This window comes from Myotis nattereri (genome assembly GCF_964212035.1).
Source record: "Myotis nattereri genome assembly, chromosome: 1".
In the NCBI taxonomy this organism is placed as follows: Eukaryota; Metazoa; Chordata; class Mammalia; order Chiroptera; family Vespertilionidae; genus Myotis; species Myotis nattereri.
Genome location: NC_138075.1, coordinates 147,667,888 through 147,682,173, shown reverse-complemented (window position 1 = coordinate 147,682,173; position 14,286 = coordinate 147,667,888). Strand labels below are relative to the sequence as shown.

Sequence of the window (14,286 nt, the reverse complement as noted above, 5' to 3'; positions counted from 1 at the left end):
GCATCCACTTTATTGTGATTCGTTGTCTTCATCAACATCAAAGCAAGACACTCCACCAGCAAAAAGTATAACTCACTTTAAGAATTTTAAAGAAAAATAAAAATAAGGGAAAAAAAGAATTTTAAAGAAAAAGAAAAATAAGGGAAAAAAAGAATTTTAAAGAATGTCCATACGCCTCAGTCCTCATGGGCAGAATATCTGCTTTCCTGTTAGCTTTCCGGTTGTTTGTAAGAGTGTTGCTTGGCCCACTCCAAAGGTTACTCTGCCCAGTTCAAACATTGCAAAGGTTCTAGGAGCAGGATGTGCAAGCGGCTCATCTGGAATGGCTGCTCTGGCTCTGTTTTAAAATGACTCCACTTATGTCAGCTTTTCACAAGCTCTACCTACAAAAGCCAGACTTAGAAATCCTGCAGTTGCCTCTAGTTCACTACACAAACAGAGCGTTTGAGATAAATTATTACAAATCCAATAAGCAACTCACTGGGAAAAGAACTACCCGTTGCCATCCCATGGTCAGCACCAATTCGATCGCCAGCAGGAGTCCTCACCTTGGCAAACAGCTACCAGCGGTTCTCAACCTGTGGGTCGCGACCCCTTGTGGGGGTCAAACGACCCTTTCACAGGAGTCGCCTAAGACCATCGGAGAACACATATATAATTACATATTGTTTTTGTGATTAATCACTATGCTTTAATTATGTTCAATTTGTAACAATGAAATTGGGGTCACCACAACATGAGGAACTGTATTAAAGGGTCGCGGCATTAGGAAGGTTGAGAACCAGTGAACCGTTGGGATGGCTGTGAAGGCAGCTCCGAGGTGGCAGCGCCACCGCAGGGCCTCCCGAGGAAACGCACCCTTCTGTCTCTGATGGAAAGTGCGCTCCCCAAGGGAACCAGCGGGACCAGCTGACGTACAGCCTTCCCCACCCGGGCCTCTGATTGGTCAGGGCTGCGCGCAGCTCCGATTGGGTGGGGAAGCTCAGTCCCGCTGGTTTAAATAGGACCCCAGGGTCTCCTTTATGAGGGCTGGCTCGGGGGCCAGAGGCGATGCAGGCGGCAGTTCAGTGCGGGGCCTCAGAGGCTTCTCACGACGTGCAGATTGCGTGAGGGGCCTCTTGCAGAAATGGCTGCTAGGCTCTGCTCCCCCAGCCCCCTGCTTAAACATCAGGAGCCCTTACTAGTCCTCGGGGTTCACACCCGAAAAGGGAAGACTCACAACATTCTTACCCTTTACACAAGTCAGGGAGAGCAAACATTGGGGCTGGATTGACCGCGCGCGGGTGATCTGATGTCGCCTGTTGACATTTCCCAGAGGCAGGTTAGTCCCTCCAGGCGCCAGGCGGCTAACCTGCGTGTCCCCGCCCCGCCACGAGGCGCTGTGCACCCCACCCCACCCCACTCCACCCCCCAGCTCTGCTGGGAAAGGAGAAACCTTATCCCCCCAGGCTCCAGGCGGGGCGGAGACGGTGGAGGAAGGGGCGGTGCTGCAGACGGGCTCTAGGAAGCGGAGACCAACGGGTTATGGACGCTGCGCTCGCCCCGATGAGCTCGGTGCCCGGGCCCCGGGAGGCTGGCCCTGCAGGTAGGGGTTGCCTAGGGCGCGGGCTCCCCGGGCTTTGCTGGGCGGCCCGAGGAAGATGCGGGTCCTGGAGGGAAGCGCGCAGGTTCGGTGGGGGCAGCGTAGCTTTGGGTCCTGGAAAACCTCGCGGGGAGCTCGCCGGCGCCTCCTGGCTCCCAGCGCCGGGCGGGCCCCGCCTCGTTGTCCTCGGGGCGTCGGGTCACTGGCACGGTAAAGGGCTGGCCCGGCGGGCGCCTGGGCAGGAAAAGTTGGCTTTTGGAGGTTGGATCTGCTTTTGTTTTCTCACAAGGAAAAGTTAAAGAAGTGCTTGCATCAGTGATAGAACTGGAAGAACATTTACAAAAACACTTTCTGTAAAACAAAGCAACTTCAGGCCCCGGCCGGGTATTCAGTCGGTTAGAGCGACGTCCCAATACGCTAAGGTTGTGGGTTTGATCCCCGGTCAGGGCACATGCAAGAATCAACCAATTAATGCATACATAAGTGGAACAACAAACTCTCTCTCTCTCTCTCTCTCTCTCTCTCTCTCTCTCTCTCTCTCTCTCTCTCTCTTCCTCTTTTCCTTTTTCCCCCTCCTCCTCCCCCTCCCTCCTCCTCTTCCTGTTTCCCTTTCTCCCTCTCTCCCCCACTCCCTCCCTTCTCTCTCTAAAATCAATCAATAAAAAAAAAGATATAGTCAGGGGCCCTAGGCAGTTTGGCTCAGTGGATAGAGAGCATCAGCCTGAGGACCAAAGGTTCCCTGGTTCAATTCCGGTCAAGGGCACCTACCTTGGTTGCAGGCCAGGGCAACCAATCGAACATTGATGTTTCTCTCTGTCTTCCCCTCTCTCTTCCACTCTCCCTAAAAATCAATGGGAAAATATCCCCCAGTGAGAATTAACAACAAAAACAGATACAGTCAAAGCAATTTCCTACTTCTTTCGAGTTCCATAATCAAAAGACTGTTAAACCTAGGCATATTTTACAGTGAATGCATTTGCGTAATATTTTCTCCGCTTCTCTGTGTGATATTCTTTGCTATTTTGCCGGTAAGAATTGGGGGTGAGAAAGAATTAAGCCATCGATTTATAGTTCATTTGCTTATTATGCAGCAGTTTCCCTTCCTTCTTTTCATTTACCCTTAGCGTGTGGGCGTCAAGGGCATCCACATGGGGTTTCCTGCTGTTTCACTACCAGAAGTCAAAGTACATTAACAAAAATCAACTTTCGTTTTAATAGGTGAGGAACAAAACATGACAGAAACAGATGCCTTCTACAGGAGGTAAGAATATTGTCTTTTCTAATAAAGGCCTCTTCCTATGGTGGTCATGATCAGACTAGAAAAATCAAAGCGGGAAAGGGGCCTGGGAACTGGAAGGTAGAACAATGGCAGGTTTCACATTTGGAAAGTTAACTTCTAGTTGATATACAGGTTAGTGCCTGCCCCTGGTTGTGAAAGGACTTAGCGAGATGTTCAAAATATTAAAGAGTTGGTATGGCTGGGCCCTATAGCTAAAGCGGGCCTCGGCCAGGCCTGGGTTGCTGGATGCTGGAGACCCGGGGGAGAGACACCCATGTAGATGGATGGTGGGGGGGTGCTCACAGTGGCCGCTGTTTACCAACTGTACGGACATATTTCAGGGCTGTCCTTGCTGGCGTGGCCCTGACGCCTTCAGTGCACACACAGGTCAGCCTGCGGAGGAGGAAACAGCAGACCTCTGTCTACGCTACACGTGGACCTTGGGCTTGGAGGAGCTCATTGTTTTTTTTTAATTTTTCATCAACAGTGAAATGTTGGATCCAGCAGAAAAGTACAAAATGGACCACAAGAGGAGAGGACTCGCTTTAATCTTCAACCATGAGAGGTTCTTCTGGCACCTAACGCTGCCGGAAAGGCGAGGCACCAACGCAGACAGGGACAATCTTACGCGCAGGTAGCAGTTTCACCCACCTGTCAAGGTGGTGAGGTATTTAGGTGGTAACTACTGGTGGAAACTCGTCCGCACTGAAGAAGTAACAGAGCAAGAGCTTTTGAGGATGAGCCTCAGTTGGGCACAGCCCCCCCTTAAGAACTTGCCAGAGTTTTCTTCCTAGCCGTGTTCTGTTCAGTGTTAACAGGCTCTGCATTGTTACAGATACACAGCTGACCCTAAAGCTCAGGGGTTAGGACTGCTGAGCCCCCGCACAGTCAAAAACCCACACCTAACTTTTGACTCCTCCAAAACTAAGTTGTCCCGCCCACAGTATCCACAGGGGAGTGGATCTAGGCCCCCTGTGAGTACCAACATTTACAGATGCTCAAGTCCCTTCTGTAGGATGGCATAGATAATGCATACAGCCGGCCCTCTGCATCCGCAAACTCCCAACTGAGGCTCGAAAACAGTACAGGTATTTATTGAAAAAACAAAAAAAAATCTGTGTAAGTGGACACTTGCGGTTCAAACCCTTGTTGTTCAAGGGTCACCTGTATTTGCAGAGTAAGAGTAGACACGATATTCTAACTTGAATCCGTTATCATTACTAGTAAATCCTCTCCTATCGTGGGTGACCCAGGAAAACCGTCACAGTCCTATTTGAGTTTTCTTTTCCCTTAAAGAAAAGACAACTTTTGTGTCATAAGAAGTATGTAAATTTCCTCCAATAAGCAGGGTATGTGACAGCCTTGAGTAGCTCATAAGCTAATACTCAGTTTACTCTGCCGCCAGGTTTTTAGATCTCGGATTTGAAGTGAAATGCTTTAACGATCTGAAAGCAGAAGAGCTACTGCTCAAAATTCATGAGGGTAAGTAGTTTTCCTGTTCACCTTCCTCTGATGGCACTGAGAGCTTCAAATGCCCTGTTTGTAAAGACAGATCCAAATAATTAACTGCGTAGTGAAAAGTCTTACTATTAATGTGGCCTGGGTTATAGGTTTTCGGTTGTGCATCTCTGCATATGTGTTACCCTCCAGGTTTAGAGACCCTGGCACAGTTTTATTCCTCCAAAGCTTTTATTCAGCATACCATTAGTTCCAGTCTGTTATTCTAGAAACGAATAAAATGGCCTTTTCATTTGGCATTTAAAAGTTTAAACTAGTGATTTTTTAATTGACTCCTTCCATACTCTTTTACTGGCTTCAAAATACTGGTGATTTAAATACTTTATCTCTTAATTTCTATATCAGTGTGTAATAGGTATTTTAACAATTTATCTTTATCATAATAATCACTGCATGCCATGAATTTTCAAGTCATTTGCCAATGGAATATTATAATATTTATATAATTTAAACTTTCTGCAGAACTCTTTCTTTAGGTATAATTGATATATAACATTATGTTAGTTTCAGGTGTACAACAGAATGATTCGATATATGTGTACATTTCGAAATGTCTAGTTACCATCTTTTAGATTCCAAATATAAACGAGATTATATGGTATTTGTCTTCCTCTGACTTATTTCACTTAGCATAATATGTCCATCCATGTTGCTGCATGGTAAGATTTCATTCTTTTTTAATGACTGAATAATAATCTATTTTATATATTTATATTAAATGTGTTTGTGTGTGTGTGTGTGTGTGTACCTAGGCACTCTGCTGATTCATGTAACTTTTATTGCCAAAATGACTTGGATCTTGAAGGGAGTTCCCCATAATATCCCCCTTTGTTTTGTGTCATTTTCTGTGTTTTAGAAAAACTAATGAAATCTGTTCAAACTACTATTTTGAACTTGAACAGTTTTGATTTTTAAAATAATTTGTGATTCTAGCCAGTTTGGCTCAGTGGATAGAGTGTCTGCCTGCAGACTGAAGGGTCAGGGGTTCAATTCCAGTCACGGGCACATACCTCTTGGTTGCAGGCTCCTGGCCCTGGTCAGGGGCATGCCAGAGGCAACCAATCGATGTGTCTCTCTCACATCGGTGTTTCTCTCTGTCTCTCCCTCTCCCTTCCACTTTCTCTAAAAAGCAATGGAAAAATTACCCTCAAGTGAAGATTAAAAAATAAATAAATAAATAAATAAAGTTATGTTTCATTATAGACATTTTACATTTATTCTAAGAATAACAGGTTTCCTCCCTCCTGCAATCATTGTATGTAACTTATTCTAGTAGTAGTACATTGAATTTTAATACATAGATAATAAGCATCTGGTTTTCATTTCTGTCTGAATTTTGGGGGGTTTTTCTAGCATCAACCTCTAGCCATGTAGATGCCGATTGCTTTTTATGCGTTTTCCTGAGTCATGGCGAAGGCAATCACATTTACGCATATGATGCCAAAATTGAAATTCAAACACTGACTGGCTTGTTCAAAGGAGACAAGTGTAAGAGCCTGGTTGGAAAACCCAAGATATTTATCATTCAGGTAAGACTGATGATGTTACCATCTTAATTATAAAGCCCAGGGCCTGTACATGGGATTATTAAGGACTAAAGCCAACTTCAAAAGTAACTTTCTCCAGTACTGGAAAGGCCCTTTGTGAATTCTAGCCAGAGTTACAATTTGAATTCTTGGTAGTAATTCTTTCTTAACATAAAAAATAAAGACTCTCGGCATCTTTATCACGTGGGTTGACATTAGAAATGACTCGGAATAACCCATGTGCTACTTCATGGCCAGCCTGGTATCCAGGTGGAGCCACCAGAGGTAGTACCTGCTGCTGGGGGAGTGAGGAGCAAGGCGCCTGCTCAGACGGGCTGGTCCTCTGGGAGCTGGAGAGCGTGTGAGCTGAGCCAGTGGGAGGGGTGCAGGCATGAAGAGTTCTAGACCTAGCTTGCTTCATCCTTTCACATTCTCCCTTACACCGACATGCTGTGTACCCCCTGCCAATTGGTATTAGGATAAAAATATTTTTAGGCCTGAATAACATCATCTGGTATATCAATAAGAATTCTGAACAAAAAAGAGAATTCCTGATGTCCCAGTGCTGCAGTTCTATATTTCTGAATGGCATGGAGCACCATGACCACATTCTACATCTTGCCATAGAACATAGAGGGGAGGGAGTGAGGGTCTATAAGAAAAGAAGTTCAGATAATTCCTTGGTTTCTTGTTTGGACAACTGTGTTGCGGTGTCTGTGGGACATGCAGTTGCAAGGACAGGTCTAGAACCTAAGAGGCAGCCAGAGTTGGAGAAATAAATTTTGGAGTAATGAGGAGATGGCTGGTAATGGAAGCAAATGAGTTTGCCCACGGCAAGTATAGCCTGAAAAATGAGCAGAGGAGAGATGCTGAAGAGAATGGCCCAGAGAGGTAGAAAAATGACAGCTATTGCTTCATGCAAAAGGGAGGGCCAACACTGTCCAAGACAAGAGGATTGGAAATTACTAATGAGCTCTCCTATGGGAGGATAGCCACAAAGGAGGAAAACATTTCACTGCCTCAGATTCTTCGTCTATGAGATGGAGATAAAATGGCACCTCCTCATGGGGTGGTTGTGAGATTAAAACAAACTGGCCTAGCAAATGAAAAACACTTAGTGCCTAGCAATTAAAGGCTACCTCTGGTTCGAGCATCGTCCCTATACGCTAAGGTTGCAGGTTCGATCCCCGGTCAGGGCACACACAAGAATCAACCAGTGAATGCCTCAATAAGTGGAACAACAGATCAATGTCTCCCTTCCTTCCTTCCTCTCCCTTCCTCTCTCTATCTAAAATCAATAAGTTAAAATAAATACATAACTAATCTCTTAAAAATAAAGGCTAGCTCTTACTGCAATTGATTTGGCAACTGATGGCATCAAGTTCCTGATGTTCTACATTATATCTAGGAAGACAATAGGAAATAAAGTCTGAATATAAGTGTGATAATTCTAAATAAGGTTAAAATCTCCAGATTTTAATATCTGAAAACTTTGAAATTACTCAAGACTTTCTGTTCCTTTTAAAGGACTTTCTGTTCCTTTTAAAGCTTTTCATTCTTTAACCATTTCATAGTTGATGGTGCATTTATAATATAAACCATCTGTCAGGTCACTGTAGTAAGTAGACTAGGGCTGCCAGAACAAAGTCCACAGACTGGGTGGCTTACACAATAGAAATTTACTTTCTGACAGGCTGTGGAGGAGTCTGAGATCAAGGGGTTACGAGGGTTGCTCTCTCCTTGGCTTGTGGATGACTGTCCCATCCCTCTGTCCTCTCATGGTCTCTCCTCTGTGTGTGTGTGTGTCCTAATCTCTTGTTATAAAGACACCAGTCATGGTGGATTAGGAGCCACCCATATGACCTCATTTTACCTTAATTACATCTTTAAAGACCAAATTTCCAACTACAATCACATTTGAGGTACTGGCAGTTAGGACTTCATCATATACATTTTAGAAGGGGAGGGACAAAATTGAGTTCATAATAGCCATTTATGAATAGAAATTAGTGTTAGCCTTTGTGTGAGTCAGAATTAGTGGCTAAGAATTTGAGACCTCACTTTCAAGTAGGAGCAAAAGGAAGAAGGCACACTTCTCAAGTGAAATATTGTCATTTTAACCCTTAACAGTTTATGGCAGTCAGTAAGCAAGCAAAACCCAATCTGGGAACATATTATTTAGGCAAATACTATAGCTTTCGCTTTTTCTTTTTTTTAAAAAAAATATTTTTACTTATTTCAGAGAGGAAGGGAGAGGGAGAGAGAGATAGAAATATCAATGATGAGAGGGAACCATTGATTGGCTGCCTCCTGCATGCCCCCTACTGGGAATCGAGCCCACAACCCGGGCATGTGCCCTTGACCAGAATCGAACCTGGGACCCTTCAGTCCCAGACGGATGCTCTGTCCACTGAGCCAAACCAGCTAGGGCAAATACAATAGCTTTTAAAAGAAAGGATGACTCTTGGTGCTATGGTATGAGGAATTTTTTAAATCACAGACACTTTCTCCTCTAGAGTGTACCTTTCTTTCAATCAACAGAATTTACTGTATAGTTGAAGATGCCAATATTTTTTAAAACGTTAACTAAAAGAAAACATAAGTAGGGGGGAATAACTCCACTTTAGTCTGCTCTAAACCTGAATGCTATGGTTTGAAGTGCCTGTAAAGTGGCTTCTATTGGTGTCAACATGAAGGTGTACTGAATTATATATGCACTGTAAACAGCATTGGGAAGAAAGGGGTAGGTAAGTAAGTGAGGGGGTTTTCCTCCTTGTCTTGTAGGCATGTCGGGGAAACCAGCATGACGTGCCAGTCATTCCTTTGGATGTCGTGGACCATCCGGCAGACAAGCTGGATGCCAATGTCACCCAGGTGGATGCGGCCTCCGTTTACACCCTGCCTGCAGGAGCAGACTTCCTCATGTGCTACTCTGTTGCAGAAGGTGTGTGGGTGTTTAATACAAACATAGACGTGGCGCTCCTGGCTACGTTCCTGTAAGCTTCATCTTGGCTTGACTTGGATCACGTCTTTCTCTTGGGACACGGTGGTTTGGTCCTGAAGCTCACAGGCACAGAATGGATTTCTTTGATCCAGTAGCACAGAGTGATAGATGAAAATGTAAAAATACCTTACAGAAAAGACATCCCTGAGAACTCCAAGTCTAAAGCTACCAGTCTAATTGTATTGAATACTAGAGGCTGGAAGGAGGGGGGTGTCCCTCAGCCCAGCCTGCACCCTCTCCAGTCTGGGACCCCTCAGGGGATATCCGACTGAAGGATGGCAGTCGGACATCCTTCTCACAATCTGGGACTGCTGGCTCCCAACTGCTTGCCGGCCTGCCTGCCTGATTGCCCCTAACCACTTCTGCCTGCCAGCCTGATCATCCCCTAACCACCCTGCCAGCCTGATCGATGCCTAACTGCTCCCCTGCAGGCCCAGTCTCCCCCAACTGCCCTCCTCTGCTGGCCTGGTTACCCCCAACTGCCCTCCTCTGCTGGCCTGGTTGCCCCTAACTGCCCTGCCCTGCTGGCCTAATTACCCACAACTACCTTCCCCTGCCGGCCATCTTATGGTGGCCATCTTGTGACCACATGGGGGCGGCCATCTTGTGCGAGGGTATGATGGTCAATTTGCATATTACCTCTATTATATAGGATTAGCAGCCTGCTAGGAATTTTTTTTTAAATTAAATCTTTATTGTTCAGATTATTACAGTTGTTCCTCTTTTTTCCCCCCATAGTTCCCCTCCACCCGGTTCCCACCCCACCCTCTGCCCTCACCCTCCCACCCCACTGTCCTCATCCATAGGTGTACAGTTTTTGTCCAGTCTCTTCCCGCATCTCCCACACCCCTTTCCCCCCCCCGAGAATAGTCAGTCCACCCCCTTTCTATGCCCCTGATTCTATTATATTCACCAGTTTATTCTGTTCATCAGATTTTTATTCACTTGATTTTTAGATTCACTTGTTGATAGATGTGCATTTGTTGTTCATAATTTGTATCTTTACCTTTTTCTTCTTCTTCTTAAAAGATACCTTTCAGCATTTCATATAATCCTGGTTTGGTGGTGATGAACTCCTTTAGCTTTTCCTTATCTGTGAAGCTCTTTATCTGACCTTCAATTCTGAATGATAGCTTTGGTGGATAAAGTCATCTTGGTTGTAGGTTCTTGGCATTCATCACTTTGAATATTACATGCCACTCCCTTCTGGCCTGCATAGTTTCTGTTGAGAAATCAGCTGACAGCCGTATGGGTACTCCCTTGTAGGTAACTGATTGTTTTTCTCTTGCTGCTCTTAAAATTCTCTCTTTGTCTTTTGCTCTTGGCATTTTAATTATGATGTGTCTTGGTGTGGTCCTCTTTGGATTCCTTTTGTTTGGGGTTCTCTGCACTTCCTGGACTTGTAAGTCTATTTCTTTCACCAGGTAGGGGAAGTTTTCTGACATTATTTCTTCAAATAGGTTTCAATATCTTGCTCTCTCTCTTCTTCTGGCACCCCTATAATTCGGATGTTGGTATGCTTAAAGTTGTCCCAGAGGCTCCTTACACTATCTTCATATTTTTGGATTCTTTTTGCTTTTTGCTTTTCCGGTTGGGTGTTTTTTGCTTCTTCGTATTTCAAATCTTTGACTTGATTCTTGGGATCCTCTTGTCTGCTGTTGGAACTTTGTATAATATCCTTTATTTCAGTCAGTGTATGCTTAATTTCTAGTTGGTCCTTTTTCATAACCTCGAGGGTCTCATTTGATTTCTTGAGGGTCTCACTAAATTTATTGGCGGTTTCACTAGACTTATTGAGGGTCTTACTAAATTTATCAGCAGTTTCTAGAAAATTCTTGAAAAACCTTATAAACATGGTTTTGAACTCTATATCCAGTAGTTTGCTTTCCTCCATTTCTGTCATTTGTGACTTGTTTCTTTGTCTCTGTATTTTTTTATGCTTCCCTGTGTTGATAGAGTGGCTTTCTGTGCTAGGTGTCCTATAGGGCCCAGTGGCTCAGCCTCCCCAATTACCTGAGGTGGACACTCTTGGTGCAACCCTTTGTGGGCTGTGTGCTCAGCCTTGTTGTAGTTAAGCCTTGATTGTTGTAGGTATCACTGGGAGGAATTGACCTCCAGGCCAATTGGCTGTGAGAATCAGCTGTGTCTACAGTGGGAGAACTTCTGTGCTGGAGACCCCCTTCTGGGGCAAGACTTGCTTCAGTGAGGCTTTGGTGCTCACTGAGTCTGCCCCCTGAGTGTGTCCCTTATGGATCTGAGGAGTTGTAATCTGGATGGTCCCACTCTGACCACTGGGTACACTGGCTCTTGGATCTCTAAGGAGGTGCTAATTTAGCCTCTTCTTGAGGCTACCCAGCAGGAGCTATGGAGAGATCTGCAGATTCCTCTTCTTTGTTTGGGGTTTGGAGGTGCCCAAATGAGGCTCAGCTGTGAAGCAATGCAAGCTGCTGTGGGGCCTTGGGCCTTCTTTTGGAAGTTCTGCGTCTCTCTGACGCAGCTGGAGTTTGTTAGGTAATTTTCAGATTGCAAAGTGCCACGCCTTTCATATGCAAAAGCCTCTGCACACAGCTTGGGTGGGATGGGGTCTCAGGGGATAACAGGGCGGAGCAAACAGCTATGGCTGCTCCTCAGTCCTACCCTAAGAGGCCCCGCGTCTCAGTGTCCCAGTAATCGCTGCAAGCACCTCTGAGAGAAAGCCGCCCTTGAGTTCCGACCGATGCCAGACAGTCCAGTTTCTCCCCGTATGAGTCTGGGTCTCCAGAGACTCGCCCTGAACTGGAGTTCAGAGATGTCGGGAGCTTGTGTCTCCCTCCTGATTGAAAAAGACAGCCGCGTCCTCAGTTGCCAGCCCTTTCCACGTGCGCCTCCGTACCTCTGCACTTTACTTCCGCACCTGCTCTGAGTCTCAGTGTGCTTTTCTCTTTCCTTCTAGTTGTAGAATTTCCACTCAGCCAGCCTTCCTGTGGTTCTGGATGATGTCCTTTTTGTCTTTTAGTCGTATTTTTGAAGTGGTTGTGCGAGACAGCAATTTCCGGTGTTTACCTATGCCGCCATCTTGGTTTCTCTCTCCTGCTAGGAATTATTGATGGCAATAGTGTCATTTGGTCATACTCATGGGAAGCTTTGTTGAAAATATTTGGTGACGATTGTTCGTTTGCAGTAATTTTATGATTTTCTTCTTTCTAATCTCTTGTCTCTTACAATCATCACCTGGCTACTAGTATCTTGAAAACTTTTAGGTAATTAAGTAAAATTAACCCCATTTTTATAGAACTATATAGAATTAATCCCTTTCCCACATGAGAATAGTCAACAGGAAAAAATATAAAAAACGGTATCATGGATACATCTTTGTCTTTTCCAAGGTTTTTTGAGACTTTATACCTCTGTGATATTATAAAGGTGTTGTAAGTCACAGTAACTGAATGCCAGAAAACTCCAGTGTCCATTTCCTTCTCTTTTTTAGGTTATTATTCTCATCGGGAAACTGTGAATGGCTCATGGTACATTCAAGATTTGTGTGAGATGCTGAGAAAATTCGGCTCCTCCTTAGAGTTCACAGAACTCCTCACACTGGTGAACAGGAAAGTTTCTCTGCGCCGAGTGGACTTTTGCAAAGACCTAAGTGCAATTGGAAAGAAGCAGGTCCCCTGCTTTGCCTCCATGCTAACTAAAAAGCTGCATTTCTTTCCAAAATAGAAATAAGGCTGCTGTTTTTTTTTTAATCTATTTGTAGTCTAAATAGATTTCTCTTTTTATATAAATAAGTGTCACTAGATTGAAGCTTATGGTAAAGCAATTTAAAATTCTTTAAGGTTTAATGAGAGAACTTTAAAAAAAATAGTTCATATTGGACATGGTGAAAGGGTTTGGTAGATAGAGAAACTAAATCCTAGGGAATTACTATAAATAAAAATCAACAAACATTTGTAATACTTTTTTTTTTAAGTTGCAGGGTTACTCAAAATATCTGGCTGATTTAAGTTGTATTTTGTGAATTTTTAAATAAAGTTTTATAATGTTTTTAAAGATTTTGAAACCCAAGAATAATTCATGTTTTTATCAGATTTTTCTAATTCATATTTTTATTCATTTATATAATTTACTAGAGGCCCAGCACGCATGAAATCGTGTGCAGTTAGGGTCCCTAGGCCCAGCCTGGTCTCCATCGCATGGCCTCTGCCACCCTGCGACGCTATGTGAAGCTCCCCACCCAGGACGCTCCACGAACCCTGCGACTGCTTTGCGAGGCTCCCCCAGCCCCTCGACTGCTCTGCGAAGCTTGCTGCCGCCCCGAGAAGCTCACCACTGGACGAAGCTCGCCACTGGACGAAGCTCGCCACTGGACGCTCCACAAAACTACCCCCTGCCCCTACTTGCAACTGCTCTGCGAAACTCCCCTGCCCTGTGACTGCTCCGCAAAACTCCCCCGCCCACCACTGCTTCGCCAAACTTGCTGCCGTCCAGGTGACTGCTCCGCTAAGCTCCCGGTTACCCTGCGAAGCAGCCGCCACCGCCTCTCCACAGTCCCCCGTCCCACCCCGCTGCCAGCCCCCACTCATGGTGAGCAGCTCGGGGGCGGGGGAAGGAGGGGGACTGAGAGGTGCTCCATGCACTTCATGGTGACCAGTCGCCTGTTCGGTCGTGACGGCACCTAGCTCTTTATATATATTAGGATAGGCTTTAGTTGGTCATATAAATTCATCTACACATGAATTACCACTTTTCGCATGACTTTTAACTCTCACTTAAAATAATCAGCCTTTAAGAACTATTGCGTGGCATTCTGAGGAAGAATGTAAACAATTCTTAGTTTAGGCAAAACACTTGCAGAACTTCATTCTGTCAGCATCTTCCGTGTTAAGTTGCTATCCATTGTCCAGCAGTCATCATTCCCACTTACAGGCGATCATATTAATGGAAAAATAGGTGTTCCGTTTAAGGCTCAGTTCTTCCTAATCTGATATATAAAATTTGAGTAATATTGTTTTGTTAATAACCTGCCAGAGGCTGAAGATGGTTAAATGTTTGGGCATTTAGTAACTGAAACTTATGACTTGCAGGTCAAAAAGTGTGCCAATGTGGTGAGACATTCATGCCTTTTTTGTGGTCATGATAGGCTTTGCTGTCAGTTGAACATCTTACTTTCCTTTAACTCCTTACCACAGGCGTAGCCATTGCCACGTCTCTATTTTTAAGAGCTGATGACCCCGAAAATACTCCTGTGTTCAAGTAGGCAGAGATTGTACAGTTCTGGTTATCTAAGAGAAATTAGCTGTTATTAAAAAGCTCTAAAAAAAGTTTCCCCTGCCCCCTTGAATACGATTAGTCTAAAGGGTTTATTTTAATAAAATCCTCTTGTTCAGATGCAGTGACC

General features: G+C 44.7%; 1 protein-coding gene across 1 annotated transcript; it reads left to right on the top strand.

Annotated features, from left to right (window-relative positions):
- Positions 1–1,468: 1,468 nt before the first annotated feature.
- On the top strand, positions 1,469–12,945 carry CASP6 (caspase 6). The gene is made up of 7 exons (XM_081091426.1): positions 1,469–1,585; positions 2,801–2,843; positions 3,349–3,495; positions 4,267–4,343; positions 5,733–5,908; positions 8,690–8,849; positions 12,376–12,945. The coding sequence occupies exons 1-7, from the start codon at positions 1,525–1,527 to the stop codon at positions 12,606–12,608; spliced, it is 897 nt and encodes a 298-aa protein (XP_080947552.1). The 5' UTR covers positions 1,469–1,524; the 3' UTR covers positions 12,609–12,945.
- The last annotated feature ends 1,341 nt before the right edge of the window (positions 12,946–14,286 follow it).